Raw genomic sequence first — 27,393 nt, forward strand, 5'->3', positions numbered from 1 at the left:
AGGAGAGAATATTCTGCACCAAAACAACCCTTCATGGCCTTAGGGAACATGACATCATCCAGAGGTACAGGTTGAACTGGCAGGCCATTCAGCAGCTGCTGCGCAACATACAGCCACAGTTGGCACCCACCTTGCTGACACCCCGCACCATCCCAACAGAAACCAAGCTGCTAGCTGTACTTCTCATGTTGGCATGTGGCTCCCTTCAAAGCTCTGGCGCCCTGGTTGCTGGAATATCACAGCCATCATTTTCTGCCTTCTTGCCCAAAGTACTGGATGCCATCATTGGACTCACACCCGCCACATCTGCTTCTCAAACACCCTGCAGAAGCAGCAGGAGACAAAACAGGGATTTTACCTCATTATTGGATTCCCACACGTCCTTGGTGCTCTCAACTGCACACATGTACGCCTTGTGCCACCTGCTGCAATTGAACACCTCTACCACAACAGGAAGCACACACATTCCATCAATGTGCAGGCCATTGTCGATCAGCAAGGATTGATCACCAACATCGTGGCAAAGTATCCTGGGAGTGTACATGACTCATTCATCTTCTGTCACTCTACCATCAATTAACACTTCCAGGATGGACTATATGGCAATGGACTACTTGCTGGTAAGTTCAAAAACCTACTTATATACACACTGCACAGTAACCCTCTAGGACACACAACACATACCCCACGACAGCAACATGTGGACAGGAACACACAGAGGTCGTGACATCACTAGCCATGTTTGATAGGTCTGCAGTGAACCTGTCACACATCTGAAATTAGTGTACGGTCTAATGTTAAGATGTCAATGATCACAACGTATGGAGAGGTTTGGCTAATTGTCACCTTGCAAAATGTAAGCGTCACACTGATGTTTAAATTAATCCATGGCATAAGTCTAAAGGTATCGGATATCCAGGGTACATAGATGCTAACGTGTTACCACCACTGTCAAAATGAATCTGTGTATGGAACTATCGTCTCACCCCCAGTGAAGACACAGGGACACCTGTATCACAAGTCACAGTGCTAGGGAGTGCACACTGTACTGCCAATACCCAAACATACTGCTGACAACCGGTTAGCAGGCAAAAACTCCTTCAGCCAAGGAAACAACACAATGCAGATGGTACATCCTACAAGCCTCGGAAGGAACACAATAAACAAAAGAGTCACAGACAACACAAGACAACTACTACCATGCAAGGTGATATCAATGGGGCAAGCTACATCAACATGATCTCATTCATTTTCTTTTTCAGCTGATCAGGGGTATGGGATCCAGCCATGGATTATGACACCATTTGGCAACCCAAGCACTGCAGCAGAGCGTGCCTACAATGACGCACATAGGAGGACACGCAGCATAGTCGAGAGGACCTTCGGCATCCTCAAGTCGAGATTCAGGTGCCTCGACATCACTGGTGGCAGCCTCCTATATTCCCCAGAAATGGTCTGTAAGATCATTCTAACATGTGCCATCCTGCACAACATTTGCATACGAAGGAACATTCCCCTCTTATAACCAGAGCCACAAATGCCTGAAGAGGAGAAAGAGGAGGATGCTGGCCTGCAACATGAGGGGGAACAACAAAACACAGCTGCTGGACTGTGTAGGCGCCAACATATTGTGAACAATTTCTTTTAAAACAACTCACCATCACCACTGTATTACCTAATGGAAATAAACACCGATAATAATCACCATATCATGGTATGGCTAACATTTGTGCTCACCTTTATATCTAACTATCAGAATAAGAGTATAGCCTCATGGAGCATTGCTGATATACCAATCAGGACACAGAAATTTCCTGACCAATTGTGATGCGTATTATACAACAGTCACATACACACACACTGTAAATGACATATATCCTGTACATTTCACCTTTGAAGGGCAATAGCAGAGGACCACACCTATTTCACACATACATGTTGGCAACATGGTTCATCGCAGCATATGGCACACAAATAAGACACCATCAGTCAATAAGGGGAAAAAAAGCCTCATACATGATGGGGTGACTTGTGGGGCTCTGACCAGGTTCTGTTACCCAGAATACTTTGCAAACCTCAAAATGTGGCTAAAGAAACACATTTTCCTCACATTTCGGTGACAGAAAGTTCTGGAATCTGAGAGGAGCCACAATTTCCTTCCACCCAGCGTTTCCCCAAGTCTCCCAATAAAAATTATACCTCACTTGTGTGGGTAGGCCTAGCGCCCGCAACAGGAAATGCCCCAAAACACAACGTAGACACATCCCATTTTTTGACAGAAAACAGAGGTGTTTTTTGCAAAGTGCCTACCTGTAGATTTTGGCCTCTAGCTCAGCCGGCACCTAGGGAAACCTACCAAACCTGTGCATTTTTGAAAACTAGAGACCTAGTGTAGCTCTGGCCAGGTTATGTTACACAGAATCCTTTACAAACCTCAAACTTTGGCTAAAAAAACATGATTTCATCACATTTCGGTGACATAAAGTTCTGGAATCTGAGAGGAGCCACAAATTTCCTTCCACCCAGCGTTCCCCCAAGTCTCCCGATAAAAATGATACCTCACTTGTGTGGGTAGGCCTAGCGCCCGCGATAGGAAATGACCCAAAACACAACGTGGACACATCCCATTTTTTGACAGAAAACAGAGGTGTTTTTTGCAAAGGGCCTACCTGTAGATTTTGGCCTCTAGCTCAGCCGGCACCTAGGGAAACCTACCAAACCTGTGCATTTGTGAAAACTAGAGACCTAGGGGAATCCAAGATGGGGTGACTTGTGTGGCTCTGACCAGGTTCTGTTACCCAGAATCCTTTGCAAACCTCAAACTTTGGCTAAAAAAACATGTTTTCCTCACATTTTGGTGACAGAAAGTTCTGTAATCTGAGAGGAGCCACAAATTTCCTTCCACCCAGATGTTCCCCAAGTCTCCCAATAAAAATTATACCTCACTTGTGTGGGTAGGCCTAGCGCCCGTGACAGGAAATGCCCCAAAACACAACGTGGACACATCACATTTTTTGACAGAAAACAGAGGTGTTTTTTTGCAAAGTGCCTACCTGTAGGTTTTGGCCTCTAGCTCAGCCAGCACCTAGGGAAACCTACCAAACCTGTGCATTTTTGAAAACTAGAGACCTAGGGGAATCCAAGATGGGGTGACTTGTGGGGCTCTGACCAGGTTCTGTTACCCAGAATCCTTTGCAAACCTCAAAATGTGGCTAAAAAAACAAGTTTTCCTCACATTTCGGTGACAGAAAGTTCTGGAATCTGAGAGGAGCCACAAATTTCCTTCCACCCAGCGTTCCCCCAAGTCTCCCGATAAAAATGATACCTCACTTGTGTGGGTAGGCCTAGCGCCCGCGACAGGAAATGCCCCAAAACACAACGTGGACACGTCACATTTTTTGACAGAAAACAGAGGTGTTTTTTTTTGCAAAGGGCATATCTGTAGATTATGGCAATTAGCTCAGTCGACACCTAAGGAAACCTACCAAACCTGTGCAGGTTTGAAAACTATAGACCTAGGGAATCCAAGATGGGGTGACTTGTGGGGCTCTCACCAGATTCTGTTACCCAGAATCCTTTGCAAACCTCAAAATTTGGCTAAAAAAACAAATTTTCCTCACATTTCGGTGACAGAAAGTTCTGGAATCTGAGAGGAGCCACACATTTCCTTCCACTCAGCGTTCCCCCAAGTCTCCCGATAAAAATGATACCTTACTTGTGTGGGTAGGCCTAGCGCCCACGAAAGGAAATGGCCCAAAACACAACGTGGACACATCACATTTTTTCACAGAAAACAGAGGTGTTTTTTACAAAGTGCCTACCTGTGGATTTTGCCCTCTAGCTCAGCCGGCCCCAGGGGGGGCAGAAATGGCCTAAAATAAATATGCCCCCCAACCCCACGGGGAGCGACCCTTGTCTACAGGGTCGCTCCCCCTGCGTGACATTGGCGCAAAAAAAAAAATCCACGGTGCCTAGTTGTTTCTGCCTCCCTTGGGGACAGATTGACCTAAAATCAGCCGATTTGCCCCCAAGGGGGGCAGAAATGGTCTAAAGACAATTTGCCCCCCAGGGGAGCGACCCTTGCCTAATGGGTCGCTCCCCATCTCTAAAAAAACAAACAAACAAAAAAAAAGACAACAAAAAGAATTTGCCCTGGCGCCTAGAGGTTTCTGCCCCCCCGGGGGCAGATCAGCCTAATAACAATAGGCTGATCTGCCCCCGGGGGGGGCAGAAATGGCCTAAAAACAATTTGCCCCCCCACCCTCCCCAAGTCCCTCCGGGAGCGACCCTTGCCTACGGGGTCGCTCCCCTTGCGTGACATTGGCGCAAAAAAAAATCCCTGGTGCCTAGTTGTTTCTGCCCCCTAAGGGGCAGATTGACCTAAAATCGGCCGATCTGCCCCCAACTTTGCACCCCAGGGGAGCTACCCTTGCCTAATGGGTCGCTCCCCATCTCTAAAAAAACAAACAAACAAAAAAAAACAAATTAGCCCTCGCGCCTGGAGGTTTCTAAAATAAATTTGCCCCCCAACCTCCCCCCAAGCTCCTCCTGGAGCGACCCTTGCCTACGAGGTCGCTCCCCTTGCGTGACATTGGCGCAAAAAAAAAAGAATCCCCGGTGCCTAGTTGTTTTTGCCCCCTTGGGGGCAAATTTACCTAAAATTGGCCGATCTGTCCCCAAGGGGGGCAGAAATGGTCTAAATACAATTTGTCCCCCAGGGGAGCGACCCTTGCCTAATGGGTCGTCCCCATCTCTAAAAAAACAAACAAACAAAAAAAAAAACACACAATTTTTTTTAGCCCTGGCGCCTAGAGGTTTCTGCCCGCCCCCCCCCGGGGGCAGATCGGCCTAATACCAATAGGCCGATCTGCCCCCGGGGGGGGCAGAAATGGCTTAAAATAAATTTGACCCCCCACCCTCCAAGACCCTCCGGGAGTGACCCTTGCCTACGGGGTCGTTCCCCTTACATCATTTTGTTTTGCTAATGTCGCCCTAAGTGGGAAGGGTATGCCCAGACGTGGGTCCCGTGCTTCCCATGCCACTGGATTCAAGCTAGCCTGGCTGATGAGGGGTGAAACCCCGAAACCAGTCCCAGGATGCTTGTTTCCAGTCCAGGGAAGACCTGGCCTGGCAGTTCGGGCTGGACTGTTTCCATAGGGAACAGGGTCAAGACTGATTTGCATATGGCTGGGTCCAAACTGGAATGGCATGGGCAGCAAAAAAACGATGGATTAAACCCAGATCTGTGACTGGGGGAGAGTGTTTGCATTGTCAGCACTCCGTCCATCATCATTTTGTTTTGCTAAGGTCGTTCCCCTTACGTGACATTGGCTAAAAAAATAAATCCCCGGTGCCTAGTTCAAAGGGGGCAGAAATGGTCTAAATAAAATTTGCCCCCCAGGGTAGCGACCCTTGCCTAATGGATTGCTCCCCATCTCTAAAAAAACAAACAAACAAAAAAAACACAAAAAAAAATGTGCCCTTGCGCCTAGAGGTTTCTGCCCTTCTGCCCCCCCCCTGGGGGCAGATCAGCCTAATAACAATAGGCCAATCTGCCCCCAGGGGGGGCAGAAATGGCCTTAAATAAATTTGCCCCCCCAAACCCCTCCGGGAGCGACCCTTGCCTACGGGGTCGCTCCCCTTTCGTGACATTGGCGCAAAACAAAAGATCCTGGTGCCTAGTGGTTTCGATCTGCCCCCAACGGCGGCAGAAATGGCCTAAATACAATTTGCCCCTCCAGGGGAGCGACCCTTGCCTAAGGGGTCGCTCACCATTTGTAAAACAAACAAAAAAAAAATCCCGGTGCCTAGTGGTTTCTGCAGATTGGCCTAATTAAAAAACTAAAATAAATTCCCCCCCAGGGGAACAACCCTGGCCTAAGTGGTCGCTCCCCTTGTGTGATTTCACAAAGAAGAAAAAAACTCCATGATGTCTAGTGAGATCTGCCTCATAAAAATAGGCCAATTTGCCCCCAAGGGGGGCAGAAATGGCCTAAATATAATTTGCCCCCTAGGGGAGCGACCGTTGCCTAAGGGTTGCTCCCCACCTCTAAAAAAAAAAAAAAAAAAAAAAAGATCCCTGGTGTCTAGAGGTTTCTGCCCCCCCACCCCCCCTGGGGGGCAGAATAGGCCTTAAAAAAAATTGCCCCCCCGGGAGCGACCTTATGCCAATTTCCAAATAAAAAAAAAATCCCTGGTGTCTAGTGGTTTCTGCCCCCCTTGGCGGCAGATTGGCCTCATAAAAATAGGCCAATCAAATGTAATGTGCCCCCTAGGGGAGTGACCTTTGCCTAGGGGGTCGCTCCCCACCTCTAAAAAAAATATATATATCCCTGGTGCCTGGAGGTTTCTCCCCTCACTGGGGGCAGATCGGCCTATTATAAAGGCCTTTAAAATAAAGGCCTTTAAAAATAAATGCCCCCCCTGGGAGTGACCCTTGCCCAAGGGGTGGCTCCCTTATGCCAATTTCCAAAGAAGATTAAAATCCCTGGTGTCTAGTGGCCGTTTCAAAAGCCGGATTGCTTTACAATCCGGCTTTTGAAACGCTGAGAGAGACTTCAAAGGGAAGGAAATACATTTCCAAATGCTTTGCATTTCTCTTCAGAGCGCGCTGGAAGCTGAGCTTCCAGCGTGATGGAGGAGGCCTCTGTGACAATCAGCGAGTAATACGTGATGACATCACGGGGTGGGGGTGTTGGGGTGGAAGGGGAAGGGATTACCCTTCCATCCACGACCGGGGTGTGTGGGTGGGGGTCCCATGGGGGGAGAGCTAGCAGGAGCAGGTGCAGGACGAGACACTCACAACAGGCTGGGGAGAATTCCTCTGGACCTTCCCCACCTTCTTTGGAGTTACAGCTGACTCACCAATCGCCTTGGATCCCATTTCACTTGTTGTCCCACCAGGAGTCTTGACACAGTCCCGTCGTCCACTCCCCAATTTCAGAGCCTTTAAAGGGGGTGCGCTGCCAGTGCCTTGGCTCCGGGTCCTACTGCCTGCCCTGGTGGACGGTGCACTCCAAAAACCTGGAACACGCACCACTGGTACTGGAGGCTTTTTGGCTGAGGCGCTACGACGGGACTGATGAATTGGAGGGGGGGGTGGGGGCAAAAAGGTCAATTTGACATGGAGACAGTTCCTGACGGACACTGGGATGGGTAGCTGGAGGGGGTCTGGGAGTGGAGGAAGAGGAGGTGGTTGTAGAAGGTGTCACTTTAGGTGTTTTGGGTGCAGGTGCAGGTACTGGAGGCTGTCGTGAGGTAGATGGATGTTGGGTGAGTGATTGCCGGCGTTTGTGTACTTTGGGAGGGGGCGTCACAGACACACTGGGAGAGGACACAGGGGACGTGTAAATGGCAGTGGAGGTGGTGAGTGCAGGGTAGCGGCTTGTGGTGCTGGGTGTCCTGGTGCGAGTCCTAGTGCCTGTAGATGTGGTGCATGCAGGTGTGTGTGTAGACGAGACTGGGAGGGAGGAGGGAGAAGAGGAGGAGGGGGACACAGTGGAGACAGTGGATGTTGCTGTGTCTGTATGTGGGTGAGGCTTGTGTGAGTGCCTGTGGTGTGTGTGGTGCCTATGTTTGCTTGAGCTACTTGTGTTTGGTGACTTGTGTGCATGCTGGTCTGTAGGTGTGCTTGGGATGGGCTGGGGTACAGGGGATTGGGTCTCGGTGGAGGAAGTTGGAGGGGGGAGGCTGGACACAGGGACAATGGCTGCCATCAGTGCTGAGGCAAGAGATTGCAGGGTTCGCTGAAGGACAGCCTGACCAGAATGAATGCCCTCCAGGAATGCATTACCGTGTGTCAACTCTCGTTCTACACCCTGGATAGCATTCACAATGGTAGACTGCCCAACAGTGAGTGACCTGAGGAGGTCAATGGCCTTCTCACTGAGGGTAGCAGGGGTGACTGGGGCAGGGCCTGAGGTGCCTGGGGCGAAGGTGATGCCCACCCTCCTGGGTAAGCGGGCACGGGGTGAACTCTGAGGGGCTGCTGGGAGGGCGGTGCTGGTAGGGGAGGTGGCGGCTGTACCTGTAGTAGTGGGGCGCACAGATGGTGCCGCCACCACAGGGGACCGCTACCGTTGGCGGACAAGACAGACGCAGCAGCCCCATGCATAACGCTGTGCTCCTGGCCTCTGCACATGCAATTTCTGGGATATGGCCTACATGGCAATGGTGGAAATCTGCGCACATGGATGCCACAGGGGCAACTATACCTCAACTTGCCACTCTTCTGAGGTGGGGTAGAGTGCCACATGGCCTACATTACGGAGGGGCCTTGCCTACCTAACTCACCCTGGCCTAGGGACACACACAGCCCACCTCCCCCACCCAGACCCCTCCACTGCACGCAAAGTCCGCAGAATGAGAGTGTACTCACCCCCTTGTGTCTGCTGTGATGTCCTTAAGCGCCCATCCAACTCCGGGTAGGCCACCACCAGGATCCGGTACATCAGGGGGGTCATGGTGCAACGGGCACCCCTCCCACGTTGGAAGGCCATCCCCAGCTGAGCCTCCGCCGTCTTCTTGCTGCAGCGGCGAATGTCCTCCCATCTCTTATGGCAGTGGGTGCCCCGTCTCTGGTGGGCCCCCAGGGTCCGGACCTCCTTGGCGATGGCACGCCAAATGTCCCTCTTCTGGTGGGCGCTGCCTACATGACATGCACAAGGGAAGAGGAACAGTCATTACCAACTGCACCGTCAATGTGAGTTGCCCCCTCCCTACTCTGGCCATGTGGCCCATTTATTCCCATGCATTACTGTTCAATGTACTCTGCCCCCTTCCCTCTTCCACCCAGGCCTAGCCCATACAACGTGCTCCCTGTGTACTAACCTGTTGGTCTGGAGGACTGTAGAGTAGCATGTACTGGGGGAGGACCCCATCCACAAGTTTCTCCAACTCCTGTGCAGTAAAGGCAGGGGCCCTTTCCCCAGACGCAGCAGCCATCATCGCTTGCAGACCGAGGTCACAGCAGCACTAGCAGTGTAGGTCCTCTCCTGTCGAAGGTCAGGTATCTAGTGATTGAAGAGATAGAAAATGGAGGTGACATCCGCGGCGGTGACGTCCGCGGCGGTGCGCATCATCACCGCCGGCGCACCTGCTCATTGGCTCCTGGGACCCATAGGGTCCAATGTTAACCAATGCAGCATTGCGCCGCGGTCTACGACTGCCTACCGCGACGGTGTGCAACGCCAGCGCTGTTACCCCACAATCCCATTGTCCCAGTTTAGAGGTCAGGCAGCCGCCATTTCAGGGGCCCACATGGATTCATTTTCAACTGCGTCGCACATACCGAGGCCTATACTCAACACACATACAGGAAGGGTTTATTGTTTGGTGTAGTCTTGTGTGTAACTGTGGGTACATACCTGGAGGAATAGTGACTGTTTCTTCGCTGTTGTCCTTCTTAGACACCGTCAGCTGGGACATATGAGAAGATGGCGGAATCTACACCAATCTACACCTACAGGTTTGACCGTGACACAATCCAGCAACTATGTACCCAGTTGGAGACAGACCTGATGTCACCAATCCGCCATCCGACTGGAATCCCCCCTGACGTGCAGGTGCTGTCAGTGCTCCATTTCCTTGCAAGTGGGTCTTTTCAGACAACAGTGGCCATGGCATCAGGGATGTCCCAGCCTATGTTTTCCAACGTGTTGTCCAGAGTGTTGTCTGCCCTGCTGAAACACGTAAGGAGATACATCATTTTCCCTGAGGTGGAGGATTTGCCTACAGTAAAAGGTGACTTCTATGCCCTTGGACATATCCCCAAAGTCAGAGGTGCCATTGATGGGACCCATGTAGCTCTGGTACCCCCCGCAGGAGTGAACAGGTGTACAGGAACAGGAAGAGTTATCATTCGATGAATGTCCAGATGGTCTGTTTGGCAGACCAGTACATCTCGCAGGTAAATGCAATGTTCCCTGGCTCTGTGCATGACGCCTACATCCTGCGCAATAGCAGCATCCCTGATCAATGGGTGAACTCCAGAGGCACCGTGTATGGCTATTGGGGGACTCTGGTTACCCCAACCTTTCCTGGCTACTGACCCCAGTGAGGAATCCCAGGACCAGGGCAGAGGAACGCTACAATGAGGCACATGGGAGGACTAGGAGGGTTATCGAACGCACCTTTGGCCTCCTGAAGGCCAGGTTCAGGTGCCTCCATATGACAGGTGGGTCCCTATTCTACTCACCGAAGAAGGTGTGCGACATCATCATCGCCTGCTCCATGCTCCATAATTTGGCATTGCGACGCCAGGTGCCTTTTCTGCAGGAGGATGATCCAGATGACGGTGTTGTAGCAGCTGTGGAGTCTGTGGACAGTGATGAGGATGAAGCTGAGGAAGAAGAAAACGACAACAGGGAGTCAGTCATACAGCAATATTTCCAGTGAAAAACAGGTGAGTACATTTTCATGTTTAACATTATATTAACTTTCACACGTCTACCTCTATCCTGTACCGAAATTTCACTCACTATTTGTTAACTGATTTGTCCCCTTCCATTTCAGTGTCACAAATGTGGTAAACTACGTTTCAACTGCTTGCATCCTTGAAGGGCTTGTGATGCGTGACATTGGTATGTTTGCCTTCCAAAGGGTAACCCATTATGACACTGTAATTGATAATACAAAATTACAAACATACACTGACTCCATTTTATTTAGTGTTTCAAGGGTGTTTATTTAAGTGCAAAAAATGAGGGGGCTGTAAAATGGGGATGGGTGATGGTGGAGGAATGTCCATGGCAGAGTCCAGTCTATTAGTCTCACAGGTACATTGCACATCTGGCCATTGGAAGTGGAGCTGGGGCAGTTCCAATTTGGACAGGGTAACAAAGTGGGACAGTGGGGGGACAATCAGGGTGGTCTTATTTCCTGGTGGGTGTCTTGCCATCTTGCTCTGTCCTGTTCCTGGATCTCAGGGCCCGCTTTCGTAGTGGTTGTCTGTCTGCAGGGGATGGGGTGCTGGTGTGGTGGTCCTGTGGCGGGGCGTCCTGTCCACTAGCGCCGGTGGAGGTGGTGGGCAGTTCGTCATCCTGCCTAGTGTCAGGGGCCCCTTGGAGTGCCACGGTGTCCCTCAAGGTCTTTTGAATGTCCGTCAGCACCCCTACGATGGTGCCCAGGGCGGAGCCGATGGTCCTGAGCTCCTCCCTGAACCCCAAATACTGCTCCTCCTGCAGACGCAGGGTCTCCTGCAACTTGTCCAGGACCGTCGCCATCGTCTCCTGGGAGTGGTGGTATGCTCCCATGATGGAGGAGAGGGCCTCGTGGAGAGTTGGTTCCCTTGGCCTGTCCTCCCTCTGTCGCACAGCAGCCCTCCCAGTTCCCCTATGTTCCTGGGCCTCTGTCCCCTGGACCGTGTGCCCACTACCACTGCCCCCAGGTCCCTGTTGTTGTTGGGGTGTTGGGTTAGCCTGGGTGCCCTGTAGTGGTGGACACACCGCTGATTGACCTGTCCTGGGTAGGGAGGTTTGGGCCCGCTGGGTGGGTGCTGTGCTGGTGTTACCAGAGGGTGGAAGTTCGGTGTTGGGCTGTGGCTGGGCAAGGGGAACCGACTGTCCTGAGGCCCACGATGGTCCGGGCTGGTCATCAAGATCCAGTAGGATAGAGCTGCTCTCGTCACTGTGGGCCTCTTCTGGGGGTGGAGTGGTGTTGTCTGGACCCTCTGGTGTGGTGACGTTCCTTCGGGTTCCTGCGGGGGTATAAGTACATGATTATTGCATGTGTGTGTTTCATGGTGTGCAATGGTTGGGTGTGCGTGAACCCCAGTGCAGGCATTCCTGTGTGGGGGCTTGTGTGCTGATGGTTGGGGGGTGTTCTGGGTATGTGCAGTGGGCATGCTTTAGTGCTGGGTGTCCATGCTTAGTTGTGTCATGCAAGTCTTGGGGTTGGGATGTGTAGTTGGTGTTATGTGTACATTAGTGAGGAGTTTGGGTGATAGGGGAGGGTGTGAGGGTGGGGGTGTGTGATAGCATGCAGGTAGGGTGGGGGATATGATAGTGAAGATTTGACTTACCAGTGTCCGTTCCTCCAACGACTCCTCCGAGGCCCTCAGGATGCAAGATGGACAAGACTTGCTCCTCCCATGTTGTTAGTTGTGGGGGAGGAGGTGGGGGTCTGCCGCAAGTCCGCTGTACCGCGATGTGGTGCCTGGATACCGTGGAACGCACCTTCCCCCGTAGGTCGTTCCACCTCTTCCTGATGTCCTCCCTATTTCTTGGGTGCTATCCCACTGCGTTCACCCTGTCCACTATTCTTTGCCATAGCTCCATCTTCCTAGCTATGGATGTGTGCTGTACCTGTGAGCCAAATAGCTGTGGCTCTACCCGTAGGATTTCCTCCACCATGACCCTGAGCTCCTCCTTGGAGAAGCGGGGGTGTCTTTGGCGTGACATGGGGTGGTGTGTGTGATGTGTGGGGTGGTGTATGTGTTGATGAGTGTGGTGAGTGTAGTGGTATGTGGTGTTTTGTGCGTGGATGTTGTGTGGGTGATGGTGTTGTGTGCCTCTGTGTGATGGGGTTCTCGATTCTGTGCTCTCTTTCTCGCCTTCTCTCTGAATTTTTGGTCATAGGGGTTTGTGGGTGATGTGGGTGTGTGTTTTTTATTGTATTGGGTGTTGGGAGTGGTGTGTGTATGTGTATCAGGTGTGTGTATTTGTAATTGTCCAATGTGGCGGTGTTTTGTAGATGTGTGTATTTTGAGCGCGGCGGTGTGTACCGCCAATGGAATACCGCGGTAGAAAGACCGCTGTGTGGATTCGTGGGTCGTAATGGCATGGGCGTGTTTCTGTTGGTGTGGAGGATTTGTTTCCGCACGTTTATCGCTGACCTTTGGTGTGGCGGTATTGTGTGGGTGTCTGAATTTCGTCGGATTCCGTGATGTGTGTCATAATAGCTGTGGCAGTCTACCGCCGCCGCCGCGGTGTATTGGCGGTCTTCTGCACGGCGGTAAGCACCTTATACCGCCAATGTTGTAATGACCCCCATAATGTCTAATGCAGATGAGAATGTGATGGAACTCAACATCACCCCTTACCTGAATCTTAGGATGAAAGAGTTAAGGTCTCTCTGCAAAATAAAAAAGATTAGAACTGGTTCAAACCCTACCAAATTACAGCTCCAGGAGCTTTTGGCAGAGTTTGCCAAGACAACCCCTCTGAGGATGACATCACAGAGGAGGAAGCTAGTGATGTGGAGGAAGTCCCACCTCCAGTCCTAGTTAGGGAAGTCAGGGCTCCTCAAACCCTGACTCCAGATGTGATAGTCAGAGATGCTGCTTCTCTCACAGGAGGGTCCAGCACCTCTGGAATCACTGAGGATAGCCTCAGTGAAGATGACCTACTGTTAGCCAGGATGGTCAAAAGATTGGCTTTAGAGAGACAAGAGATGGGTTTTGGTCCCATCCATGGTGGCAGCAACATAAATAGGGTCAGAGATTCTCCTGACATGTTGAAAATCCCTAAAGGGATTGTAACTAAATTTGAAGATGGTGATGACATCACCAAATGGTTCACAGCTTTTGAGAGGGCTTGTGCAACCAGAAAAGTAAACAGATCTCACTGGGGAGCTCTCCTTTGGGAAATGTTCACTGGAAAGTGTAGAGATAGACTCCTCACACTCTCTGGAAAAGATGCAGAATCCTGAATCCTATGACCTCATGAAGGCTACCCTGATTGAGGGCTTTGGATTCTCCACTGAGGAGTATAGAATTAGGTTCAGGGGGACTCAAAAATCCTCGAGCCAGACCTGGGTTGATTTTGTTGACTACTCAGTGAAAACACTGGATGGTTGGATTCAAGGCAGTGGTGTAAATGATTATGATGGGCTGTACAATTTATTTGTGAAAGAACACCTGTTAAGTAATTGTTTCAATGATAAACTGCATCAGCATCTGGTAGACCTAGGACCAATTTCTCCCCAAGAATTGGGAAAGAAGGCGGACCATTGGGTCAAGACTAGGGTGACCAAGACTTCCACAGGGGGTGACCAAAAGAAAGGGGTCACAAAGACTCCCCAGGGGAAGAGTGTTGAGACATCCAAAAGGAAAAATAGTAAAGAGTCTTCTACAGGGCCCCAAAAACCTGCTCAGGAGGGTGGGCCCAGAGCCTCTTCACAATCCAATTTTGGGTACAAGGGTAAAAACTTTGATCCCAAAAGGGCCGGGTGTCGTAGCTGTAATCAGCCAGGACACCAAACTGGAGACAAGGCCTGTCCCAAGAAAGGTTCCACTTCTAACTCTACTCCAGCTAACACTGGAATAGCCAGTCTCCAAGTGGGATTAACAGTGTGCCCAGAGCAAATCAGGGTTCACACTGAAGCTACATTAGTCTCTGAGGGTGGGGTGGATTTAGCCACAATGGCTGCCTGGCCCCATGCAAAAATACAGGCAGCAACTCTTCATTAATGGGCAAAGTGTAGAAGGCCTGAGGGATACAGGTGCCAGTGTCACTATGGTGAAAGAGAAACTGGCTTCCCCTGGTCAATACCTGGCTGGACAAACTTATCCAGTCACCAACGCTGACAATCAGACTAAAGTACATCCCATGGCTATGGTAACTTTAGAGTGGGGAGGGGTCAATGGCCTGAAACAGGTGGTGGTCTCCTCAAGTATCCCTGTAGACTGTTTGCTTGGAAATGACCTTGAGTCCTCAGCATGGGCTGAGGTAGAACTCAAAACCCATGCAGCCATGCTGGGTATCCCTGAACTGGTGTGTGTCAAGACAAGGGCACAGTGCAAGGCTCAGTGTGAAAAAGTGGTGTTGGAGCCTGGAAAAAGTGCCCAACCCTCCAAGAGAAAAGGAAAGAAGGCTGGGGAACCAGCTTCAACACAACAAGAGAAAGAGAAGCTCTCTTCCCAGGGAGAAGTTCTGCCCTCTGAGGGAGCTGAGCCTCTGGAGTTAGAACCTTATCAGGTTGAGCTCCTAGGCCCAGGGGAACCCTCAAGGGAACAGTTGTGTAAGGGGCAAGAAACCTGTCCCTCTCTTGAAGGCCTTAGGCAGCAAGCTGCTGAAGAGTCCAAAGGAAAAATAACAGGAACACATAGAGTCTATTGGGAAGATGGACTCCTTTACACTGAGGCAAGAGATCCCAAACCTGGTGCCACTAGGAGAGTGGTAGTGCCTCAGGAGTTTAGGGAGTTCATCCTAACCTTAGCTCATGACATTCCTCTTGCTGGGCATTTGGGACAGACCAAGACGTGGGAGAGACTAGTCAACCACTTCTATTGGCCCAACATGTCCCAGAAGGTCAAGGAGTTTTGTGTCTCCTGTGCCACCTGTCAAGCCAGTGGTAAGACAGGTGGACACCCAAAGGCCCCCCTCATTCCACTTCCAGTGGTGGGGGTCCCCTTTGAAAGAGTGGGTGTGGACATAGTGGGTCCACTTGAACCTCCCACAGCCTCCAGGAACCAATACATACTAGTAGTAGTGGATCATGCTACTAGATACCCTGAAGCAATTCCCCTTAGGGCAACTTCTGCCCCTGCAGTAGCCAAGGCACTCATTGGTATTTTTACCAGAGTGGGTTTTCCTAAGGAGGTGGTGTCTGACAGAGGTACCAACTTTATGTCAGCATACCTGAAGTAAATGTGGAATGAGTGTGGGGTGACTTACAAATTCACCACCTCATACCATCCAGAAACCAATGGACTTGTGGAAAGATTCAACAAGACATTGAAAGGCATGATCATGGGCCTCCCTGAAAAACTCAAAAGGAGATGGGATGTCCTCTTGCCATGTCTGCTTTTTGCCTACAGAGAGGTGCCTCAGAAGGGAGTAGGGTTTTCCCCCTTTGAACTTCTGTTTGGCCATCCTGTAAGGGGACCACTAGCTCTTGTGAAAGAAGGCTGGGAGAGACCTCTTCATGAGCCTAAGCAAGATATAGTGGACTATGTACTAGGCCTATGTTCAAGGATGGCAGAGTATATGGAAAAGGCAAGTAAAAACCTTGAGGCCAGACAACAACTCCAGAAGTTTTGGTATGACCAAAAGGCTGCTATGGTTGAGCCAGGGCAGAAAGTCTGGGTTCTGGACCCTGTGGCTCCCAGGGCACTTCAGGACAGATGGAGTGGCCCTTACCCAGTGCTAGAAAAGAAGAGTCAGGTCACCTACCTGGTAGACCTAGGCACTAGCAGGACCCCCAAAAGGGTGATCCATGTGAACCGCCTCAAACTCTTCCATGACAGGGCAGATGTGAATCTGTTGATGGTAACAGATGAGGACCAGGAAGCTGAGAGTGAACCTCTCCCTGATCTCCTCTCCACAGACCCTAAAGATGGTTCAGTTTATGGAGTGATCTATTCAGACACCCTCTCTGGCCAACAGCAATCTGACTGTAGGAAGGTCCTGCAACAGTTTGCTGAGCTCTTTTCCCTAACCCCTGGTCAGACACACCTGTGTACCCATGATGTGGACACAGGAGACAGCATGCATGTCAAAAACAAAATATTCAGACAGTCTGACCAAGTTAAGGAAAGCATCAAAGTGGAAGTCCACAAGATGCTGGAATTGGGAGTCATTGAGCACTCTGACAGCCCCTGGGCTAGCCAGTGGTCTTAGTCCCCAAACCTCACACCAAAGATGGAAAGAGAGAGATGAGGTTTTGTGTGGACTATAGAGGACTTAATTCTGTCACCAAGACAGATGTCCATCCCATTCCAAGGGGAGATGAACTGATTGACAAACTAGGTGCTGCCAAATACGTAAGTACCTTCGACTTGACACCAGGGTTCTGGCAAATCAAAATGGTACCAGGAGCAAAAGAAAAGACAGCACTCTCCACACCTGATTGGCATTATCAGTTTACTGTTATGCCCTTTGGTTTAAAGAATGACCCTGCCACCTTCCAAAAGTTGGTGAATCAAGTCCTTGCTGGCTTGGAATCCTTCAGTGCAGCTTATCTTGACGATATTGCTGTCTTTAGCTCCAGCTGGCAGGATCACCTGGTCCACCTGAAGAAGGTTTTAAAGGCTCTGCAAGCAGCAGGCCTCTCTATCAAGGCATCCAAATGCCAGATAGGACAGGGAACTGTGGTTTACTTGGGTCACCTTGTAGGTGGAGGCCAAGTTCAGCCACTCCAGCCTAAGATCCAGACTATTCTGGACTGGGCAGCTCCAAAAACCCAGACTCAAGTCAGGGCATTCCTTGGTTTGACTGGGTACTACAGGAGGTTTGTGAAGAGATATGGATCTATAGTGACAACCCTCACAGAACTTACCTCCAAGAAAATGCCCAAGAAGGTAAACTGGACTGTAGAATGCCAACAGGCCTTTGACACCCTGAAACAAGCAATATGCACAGCACCAGTTCTCCAAGCTCCAGATTACTCCAAGCAGTTCATTGTGCAGACTGATGCCTATGAACATGTGATAGGGGCAGTTTTGTCCCAAACAAATGACGATGGCCTTGACCAGCCTATTGCTTTCATTAGCAGGAGGTTACTCCCCAAGGAGTAGCGTTGGAGTGCCATTGAGAGGGAAGCCTTTGCTGTGGTTTGGTCCCTGAAGAAGCTGAGACCATACCTCTTTGGTATTCACTTTGTAGTTCAAACTGACCACAGACCTCTCAGATGGCTAATGCAAATGAAAGGTGAAAATCCAAAACTGTTGAGGTGGTCCATCTCCCTACAGGGAATGGACTTTATAGTGGAACACAGACCTGGGAATGCCCATGCCAATGCAGATGGCCTTTCCAGGTTCTTCCACTTAGAAAATGAAGACTCTCTTGGGAAAGGTTAGTCTCATCCTCTTTCGTTTGGGGGGGGGGGTTGTGTAAGGAAATGCCTCCTTGGCATGGTTACCCCCTGACTTTATGCCTTTGCTGATGCTAAGTTTTGATTTGAAAGTGTGCTGAGGCCTGCTAATCAGGCCCCAGCACCAGTGTTCTCTCCTAACCTGTACTTTTGTTTCCACCATTGGCACACCCTGGCATCCAGGTAAGTCCCTTGTACTGGTACCCCTGGTACCAAGGGCCCTGATGCCAGGGAAGGTCTCTAACGGCTGCAGCATGTCTTATGCCACCCTGGGGACCCCTCACTCAGCACAGACACACTGCTTGCCAGCTTGTGTGTGCTAGTGAGGACAAAACGACTAAGTCGACATGACACTCCCCTCAGGGTGCCATGCCAACCTCATACTGCCTATGAAGTATAGATAAGTCACCCCTCTAGCAGGTCTTGCAGCCCTAAGGCAGGGTGCACTATACCATAGGTGAGGGCACAACTGCATGAGCACTATGCCCCTACAGTGTCTAAGCAAAACCGTAGACATTGTAAGTGCAGGGTAGCCATAAGAGTATATGGTCTGGGAGTCTCCACAGCACCATAATGGCTACACTGAAAACTGTGAAGTTTGGTATCAAACTTCTCAGCACAATAAATGCACACTGATGCCAGTGTACATTTTATTGTAACATACACCCCAGAGGGCACCTTAGAGGTGCCCCCTGAAACCTTAACCGACTACCCGTGTAGGCTGACTAGTTTTAGCACCCTGCCACACACCAGACATGTTGCTGGCCACATGGGGAGAGTGCCTTTGTCACTCTGTGGCTAGTAACAAAGCCCGTACTGGGTGGAGGTGCTTCTCACCTCCCCCTGCAGGAACTGTAACACCTGGCGGTGAGCCTCAAAGGCTCACCCCCTTTGTTACAGCACCCCAGGGCACTCCAGCTAGTGGAGTTGCCCGCCCCCTCCGGCAATGGCCCCACTTTTGGCGGCAAGGCCGGAGGAGATAATGAGAAAAACAAGGAGGAGTCACTGGCCAGTTGGCGCAGTTGTGCGTCAAAAAGTATAAATATGGCCCCAAGTGCTTTGGCCCCAGCTCTACCAGCCTGTCTCCCCACTTCTAAAGACACTGCTCCAGCGACGCGTTCCCAGGGTCCAGCAACCTCTGAAGCCTCAGAGGACTACCCTGCATCTAGAAGGACCAAGAACTCCCGAGGACAGCGGCTCTGTTCCCCAAAGACTGCAACTTTGCAACAAAGAAGCAACTTTGAAACAACACACGTTTCCCGCCAGAAGCGTGAGACTTTTCACTCTGCACCAGACGCCCCCGGCTCGACTTGTGGAGAACAAACACCACAGGGAGGACTTCCCAGCGATTACGAGACCGTGAGTAGCCTTAGTTGACCTCCCTGAGCCCCCACAGCGACGCCTGCAGAGGGAATCCTGAGGCTCCCCCTGACCGCGACTGCCTGCTTCAAAGACCCGACGCCTGGTAAAGACACTGCACCCGCAGCCCCCAGGACCTGAAGGATCTGACCTCCAGTGCAGGAGCGACCCCCAGGTGGCCCTCTCCCTTGCCCAGGTGGTGGCTATCCCGAGGAGCCCCCCCTTGCCTACCTGCATCGCTGAAGAGACCCCTTGGTCTCCCATTGATTTCTATCTTAAAATAAACTAAGAAAATATATTTTTCTATACAAAAACCTATTGGCCTGGAATTGTCTTTGAGTGTGTGTTCCTCATTTTTTGCCTGTGTGTATGTACAACAAATGCTTAACACTACCCTCTGATAAGCCTACTGCTCGACCACACTACCACAAAATAGAGCATTAGAATTATCTCTTTTTGCCACTATCTTACCTCCAAGGGGAACCCTTGGACCCTGTGCATGCTATTTCTTACTTTGAAATAGTACATACAGAGCCAACTTCCTACAAGGACAGAGTGCTGTGGACCTGGGCTAGGCTGTGCACAAAGGAAGTCTTGCAAAAGTGCACAGAAGCCCTAGCAGCTTCAGTTCACGCAGTATACAGGATTACTGTCTGGCGTGGGGAGGAAAGGACGTACCTCCACCAAATTTGGACAGAAGGGCCACTGGACTGTCGGGGAAACTTGGATCCAGCTCCTGTGTTCCGAGGACCATGCTCGTCAAGATGAGAGGGGGCCCAGAGGACCGGCGATGCAGAAGTTTGGTGCCTGTGTTGGCAGGGGGAAGATTCCGTCGACCCACAGGAGATTTCTTCTTGGCTTCCAGTGCAGGGTGAAGGCAGACAGCCCCCAGAGCATGCACCACCAGGAAACAGTCGAGAAAGCCGGCAGGATGAGGCGCTACAATGTTGCTGGTAGTCTTCTTGCTACTTTGTTGCGGTTTTGCAGGCGTCCTGGAGCAGTCAGCGGTCGATCCTTGGCAGAAGTCAAAGAGGGAAGTGCAGTGGAACTCTGGGGAGCTCTTGCGTTCGTTATCTGGTGATATACCCACAGGAGAGACCCTAAATAGCCCTCAGAGGAGGATTGGCTACAGAGAAAGGTTACCACCTATCAGGAGGGGTCTCTGATGTCACCTGCTGGCACTGTCTACTCAGAGCTGTCCATTGTGCCCTCACACCTCTGCATCCAAGCTGGCAGAGGTCTGGGACACACTGGAGGAGCTCTGGGCACCTCCCCTGGGAGGTGCTGGTCAGGGGAATGGGCACTCCCCTTTCCCTTTGTCCAGTTTCGTGCCAGAGCAGGGCTGGGGGGATCCCTGAACCGGTGTAGACTGGCTTATGCAAGGAGGGCACCATCTGTGCCCTTTAAAGCATTTCCTGAGGCCAGGAGAGGCTACTCCTCTCAGGCCCTTCACACCTATTTCCAAAGGGGGATGGTGTAACTCCCTCTCTCTGAGGAAATCCTTTGTTCTGCCTTCCTGGGACTGGGCTGCCCAGGCCCCAGGGGGGCAGAAACCTGTCTGAGGGTTGGCAGCAGCTGTAGCTGCAGAGAAAACCTCGGAAAGTTAGTTTGGCAGTACCCGGGCTCTATGCTGGAGACCCGGGGATGCATGGAATTGTCCCCCCAATACCAAAATGGCATTGGGGTGACAATTCCATGATCATAGACATGTTACATGGCCATGTTCGGAGTTACCATGGTGACGCTACATATAGATATTTACCTATATGTAGTGCACGCTTGTAATGGTGTCCCGAACTCACAAAGTCCGGGGAAATTGCTCTGAGCAATGTGGGGGCACCTTGGCTAGTGCCAGGGTGCCCACACACTTAGTAACTTTGCACCTACCCTTCACTAAGTGAGGGTTAGACATATAAGCGACTTATAAGTTACTTAAGTGCAGTGTAAAATGGCTGTGAAATAACGTGGATGTTATTTCACTCAGGCTGCAGTGGCAGTCCTGTGTAAGAATTGTCTGAGCTCCCTATGGGTAGGAAAAGAAATGCTGCAGCCCATAGGGATCTCCTGGAACCCCAATACCCTGGGTACCTAGGTACCATATACTAGGGAATTATAAGGGTTTTCCAGTGTGCCAATCAGAATTGGTAAATTTAGTCACTAGCCTGTAGTGACAAATTTGTAAAGCAGAGAGAGCATAACCACTGAGGTTCTGGTTAGCAGAGCCTCAGTGAGACAGTTAGGCACCACACAGGGAACAAACACATACAGGCCACAAACGTATGAGCACTGGGGTCCTGGCTAGCAGGATCCCAGTGACACATATCAAACACACTGACAACATAGGGTTTTCACTATGAGCACTGGGCCCTGGCTAGCAGGATCCTAGTGAGACAGTGAAAACACCCTGACATATACTCACAAGCAGGCCAAAAGTGGGGGTAACAAGGCTAGAAAGAGGCTACCTTCCTACAATGCATAACTGCACTTTTCTTGCCATGGAAGATGAAAATAATAAATTCCATGCTCTTCCCATCGGCGATTTATTTGGTGACATTAAAAGTAAGATAGATTCACTCCCGACAAGAAGTTATTTTACTGCTCTGGGTATTTTTGCCCCGGACTTTGTCACAATAGATCACGCGGAACGCTGTGTTACTCTCAGAGAAATATTGGAAAATAAATCACCTTTGATGGCTGAGCCCGACTGTAATGAAACACGTCACAGGGACACCGAGTTGAAAAAAAAAACTAAACGCTGCTCTCTTAGGGCCAGATGTAGGAACAAAGCAAATTGCGACTTGCAATTTGCGAGTCCCTGCGACTCGTAAATTGCAAGTCGCAATTTGTAATGCAGAAAGGTGTCTCAGACACCTTCTGCGAGTCGCTATGGGGTGGCAAAGACCCACCTCATTAATATTAATGAGGTGGGTCGCAATTTGCGCCCCCATAGCGACTCTGGGCACTCACGGGGACGGAGGCCTGCTGGGAACAGCAGACCTCCATGTCCGTGACTGCTTTTAAATAAAGCCGGTTATTTTTTCCCAAGTGTAGCCTGTTTTCCTTAAAGAAAAAACGAGCTGCACTTAGAAAAAAAAAACGAAACCTTTAGTTTCTGATTTTTTCAGGGCAGGTAGTGGTCCCACTGCCTGCTCTGAAAAAATATTTTTGGGTCCACTCACAAAGGGGACTCCATTTGCGACCGCGAACGCCCCTTCCTATTTGCGAGTCGGAAATGCATTTCTGCATAGCAAACACACGTTTGCGACTCGCAAACGGCGATTTTCGCTGTTTGCGACTCGCAAACAGTTTGCTACATCGGGCCCTTAGAGCTCTGGCATGTATGGAAGCACAGAAAATCCCTGCCCGAAGGGAAACAGGTCTCTTACTTTAATCAAAAACACTCAAAGAATAGCTTTACGAGAATTCAGCATGAGATTAATCACTCATAAAAGACGACAGGAAAGAAAGACCATTGAAGCCCGATAACTCTGTTCAATTAGCTTCAGAAATAAAGTTGATTATTTAAACCCTGTTTCACCTCTTCTCCTGTCTTTCAGTCTGCCTCGGTGTGTGCATCCGTCGGGCATCGGCTCAGGGGGCAGGTGCAGAAGTGATTGATGCTGCGGTGGGACGGTCGGCCACCATCCCCGCCCCGGTCTCTGTGGATGTAGTGTCGTATGCCTGGTACAGAGGGACCGCAGTGGCTTCTTCTCAGCTCATCTGCACTTACTTCGTTTCATCATCTAAACAGGTGAACGGACCCCAGTACACGGGTCCGGAGAGCGGCCGCCCGGACGGATCTTTACAGATCAGGGACCTGCGGACAAACTACACCGGGAATTACACCGTGACTGTGATAACAAATGGTGCAAACCCGGCAACAGCCACCAGACAGCTGAGGGTCTACGGTAAGTGCACGACCTCTGCCCGGAAGTCGATCTTTCCTTTTAGGGGAGGAATATGGTTGACATTTTACCTGCTACGTACACAGACAGCTTGAACTGATCTGAGCATTGACATTCAGCGGGACCCGCTCACGTAACCTCATTCGGTCCATCTACATCCATTCTCCTGGGGTAGGGATCACGTGTCATTTGCAATGCAATAACAATCATAGCACGGCACACAGATTTTTATAAAACGGCTTTTAATGTATGTGTATATGTTACTAAGGTTGTGGGATCTCAATCCTGCTGAAGACAACAAGGTCTTTAAACGCACCGCGTCGTGATGATTAACTGATAGCACGGAACGCACGTGCGGGGACGATGAGCTCTTGGAGGGGCCCACGGGAAGCAAGAGCAACGCTCTAGTCTTCCCGCGGGTCATTTCGGGAAAGGAAGTGACGGCGAGGGACAGGGATTGGGAAGAAGGTAAGTGAGGGCGGGTCTAGGGGGAGTAAATAAAAGGGGTTGGGGGTGGAGGGACCGGCCTCTTTGCCGCGATTCCCTCGCGCTTTTTAATTTGGAGTGGCCGGTCCCTGGGGCTCTTCTCGGCGGGTTTTCTTTTGAGGTGCAGGTAGGGTGGGGCCCAGGGCGGGGAAGGGGTATGCGGGCATCGCTACTTGGCAGTATTTATGTAGGCTGGGGCGCGCGTTCAGCCCGCGCGCCCCCCCCCCCCTCTCATCCTTCACAACTACGGGGGCGGCGATACGCTCCTTTTCGAGCGGCCGCCCCCCCCTCCCCCCGCCATTCACAGGAATCAGGGCACGGGTTGCTGGCCTGCCGGCCGCAGTAACAGGTGGCTGGGTTTTAAGCCACTGTCGGCCCCTGGGGGCCCCTCAGCAGGCCTTTTGGTTTTATAGGCCCAACATACCCCTGAATTAGCAGCGGTCCAGATTGTGCTGGCCCCGACCGCGTGGGGGCCTAATATAAATTTAAAAAAAAAAAAAAAAAAAAGGGAAATAGGAAGGGATAAATAGAAATAAAAAAAAAATATATATATATATATATATATATAAGACTAGGCGATAGAACCGGGTTTGGCTACTACAATTATCGAGGGGGGGTGCCCCACATCATTCAGTGGGGGGCCCCTGCCGCCGGCCCTTAGGCACAATTAAGTAATTTAGGGACAATACAGCACCCCCCCCCCCCAAAAAAAAAAAAAAAATAAATAAATAAATAATTAGTACAATTTCGTACAAGGAGGTTATCACACAAGGCAAAACCAACGCACTATAGGGAGCCCCCCCCCTTGCCAGGCCCCCCGCAGGACCCCACGGGAGGCGCCAGGTTACGCAGGGCCCACGTATCCTTTCTCAGCACGCCCTTTGCGGCCTGCAGCAGGGGGGTACAGGCAGTTTAGGAATTACGCCCTGGGGTTTTTGTCTTTACTTAAGGGCGGAGCGGCAGCTGGGTATGGGTTCCGGAGCCAAAGGGGATGGAAGGCGGGGAGGACGGTGGTTTAGGCAGCGCGATGGGAGCCGGTGGCGCATACGGCCATGCGGCGTGCGGAAGGTCAATGCCAACGCAAGAGGTTGGCAGAAGGAAGGCGATACCAACGGGGCGCAATACGGCCCCGGCACGTTGGTCAGAAGCGCTAGAGGGGTCTCCGGCGGCCTTCTCTACTCCGTAGGATCGGGGACAACACAGTGATGGCAGACGCCATGTGGGTCACAATGACATGTCTAATAACTACATGATGAGGAGCGGGAGTGTTGGAAAACGGATGGATGTGTGTGAAGAGGATGTGTGGGAACTTGACTATGAAGAGGATCTGGAAGAATGGGAAGTGGGGGAGATCAAGGCAGCACAAGGGGGAGGGGAAGAGGACGCAGGAGCGGCGCAACCCCTCTCTCCGTTTTCTATTTTCAGGAGCGGGACAACAGCAGTGGTCCACAGGAAAGAAGGCAAGAACAAGCACGGGGCCGAAAGGTTTCGCGGCCGGGGGGCTGCACATTACAGAGGTAAAGGGCAATGGTGGTCGGTTTGGGGGACGGTGCAAAAGGGGACGACACTCCAATTTACAAGTCGGCGGGAGTAGGAGAAGTTTCGGGTAAAGATAAGAAAGGCGGGGAAAAAGGCACAGAGCTGCAAGCCAGAGGTACAACTTATGGGGGACAAGGCAGCGGAGAGAAGTCAGGCACAGAAGAAAAGGAAGGGGGAAAACACAAGAGAAGGCTACCCTAGATGGGTCTGGCGATGCCATTGGGCCCACACATAGTGGTGAAAACAAGGCCAGAATATGGAGACACGAGTACGTAGAAGTTATAAAAAAAAAAAAAAACTGTTACATAGGGACATTCAAGCCACAGAAGGGTCTACGGAAGAGGAATGGAAGTCGGCCCCTTGGCTGAGGGTGCCAATTAATATGGAAAATTGGACATCAGTTTTTAATCTTTGCAAGCATTTATTGCAAGAGATACCCTGACAGGGCTATAGCGCTATTTAAATACATGGACATCATTAGGAAAACGCAGATGCATTTTGGGGGTTCAGAGCTGGAATGAGCATTAACCCAGATGAGCCATGGGGGGACGTAGACCCAGAATTATGGAGGCAGTGGACGGCATCATCACAATCTGCAGCAGCGACACATACGGCCAGGGGGTTACCAGTGGGATATAAGCCGTTTCAGGCACGTCCAGCCCTGGGGTGGGGGGGGGACAAAGAACAACATTTAACACGACAGGAGTGTGCGGGAATTTCAACAAGGGTTTCTGCTCCAGACATCCTGGTAAAAATGAAACATGACTGCTCCAAGTGCGGGGGTTGTCACCAGGTTACTCAATGTTTTGCACTCTCCAGTCCCTCCGTACAACGGAGGGCGGCAAAAGGGGAGGGACACAGGGCGCTACTGATCCAAAGGGGGCCTACGCCAGTTTAGGTTAGTTTTTATCTTACCGGGGCTGCGTATATACAAGGATAGGGCAGCTGCCTTGAGTTAGCAGAAGGGTTTCAAGAAGGTTTCAGGGTCAGCGACCACGGCCCCACGGGTGAGACACTGGGCAGACAACTGGCGGTTGGCAAGGAATTACCACAGGTGGTAAGGAAAAAGCTGGACAAGGAACGTTCATTGGGCAGAATTGCGGGCCCGTTTTTATGAGTGGCCAAGTCAGATTTTGATGATATCCCCGTGGGGAGTCGTGCCGAAGAAGGCCCCGGGTGAAATCAGGTTGATAGATCACCTCTCATGGCCGGAGGGCATATCTGTGGACGATTTCATGGCAGCGGAAGACACCAGACTGGTGTATGCATATGTGGATGATGAAAAAAAAAAAAAAAAAAAAAAAATTGGTCAGGGCGTGCGGCCATGGGGCAGAAATGGAAAATGCGATATGCAATCAGCTTTCAGGTGATTGCCGATACACTCAAGGGATATTTGAATTGTTGGGGATGCAGCTTGAAGGGGCAGTCTATGTGGACAAGGTCCTGCCCAGGGGGTCGCGCGACCTCATGCGCGTTGTTCGAAGCTTTTAGCACCTACATGCAGTGGGTCTCTGTCAAGAGTAGTGGGCATTATGCGGTGACCCATTATTTGAATGACTTCCTTTGCGGGAAGGAAGGGTTCGTGGGGAGTGCCGGACGGCTCTGGAAGACTTTCAGGATATGGCACAGCAGATGGGACTGCCGTTGGCACCCAGAAAGACCAAAGGCCCCTTATAGGTTCTCACCTTTCTGGGTAGGTTTTTAAGACTCCAGTATAATGAGGGCCAGATTACCGGCACAGACAGTAACGGAGATGCTGTTTTTCTTGGTCACATGGATAGGAAGTACGGAAAACCGATTTGAGACAGCCCAGAAAGGGTTGGGGTACTTTAACTTTGCTTTTAGGACAATTAAAGGGGGGGGAGGACGTTTTGCAGGTAATTAGGGTTGTACATGTCAGGTGCAGTTTTGCCACACCACAGAATAAGTGGGTCAAGGGGACTCGAAGATGTTAAAGTGGGAAATATTTCTGAAACAATTAATTGGGGTATCCAGGTGTTCCTGGGAAGAAGAGACCGTATGGCAGGTGCAGATATTTTCAGATGCGGCAGGAGCGCATGGTTTTAGTGATTGTAGGGGATGGCAGATGGTGCCCGGAGGCGTGGGCAGCTTTTTAGTGACAACTAAGGAGGAGCATTGCTTTGCTGGAAATTACTTTTTCCTTTCTGGTGGCCATGGCAGTATGGGGGGCGCGAGTTAGCAAATAGGGCAGTTTTCTTTAGAACCAACAACATGGCTGTCGCGGATTTGGGAACGGACAGAAAGCGAGGGATGTGAAGGTTTTGCGCTGTTTGCGCTGATTCAGGTTGCAGGGCTTATCTCTGAATTGTGATCTTTAAAGCTGTCCCTATAC

The 27,393-nt window shown here is 50.8% G+C and overlaps 1 protein-coding gene across 4 annotated transcripts in view; it reads left to right on the forward strand.

The window, feature by feature from the left end:
- Positions 1-27,393, forward strand: part of LOC138246667 (carcinoembryonic antigen-related cell adhesion molecule 6-like) — a 200,443-nt gene that overhangs the window by 67,604 nt on the left and 105,446 nt on the right. For 3 of the 4 annotated variants that reach the window (XM_069201414.1, XM_069201416.1, XM_069201415.1), the window contains exon 3: positions 22,668-23,018. The exons of the other annotated variant lie outside the window; for it this stretch is intronic. In XM_069201414.1, the coding sequence (XP_069057515.1) occupies positions 22,668-23,018 (351 nt within the window). The remainder of the gene's footprint in view (positions 1-22,667; positions 23,019-27,393) is intronic. 4 annotated transcript variants of the gene reach the window in all.

This window comes from Pleurodeles waltl, chromosome 7 (assembly GCF_031143425.1).
Source record: "Pleurodeles waltl isolate 20211129_DDA chromosome 7, aPleWal1.hap1.20221129, whole genome shotgun sequence".
Classification (NCBI taxonomy): Eukaryota; Metazoa; Chordata; class Amphibia; order Caudata; family Salamandridae; genus Pleurodeles; species Pleurodeles waltl.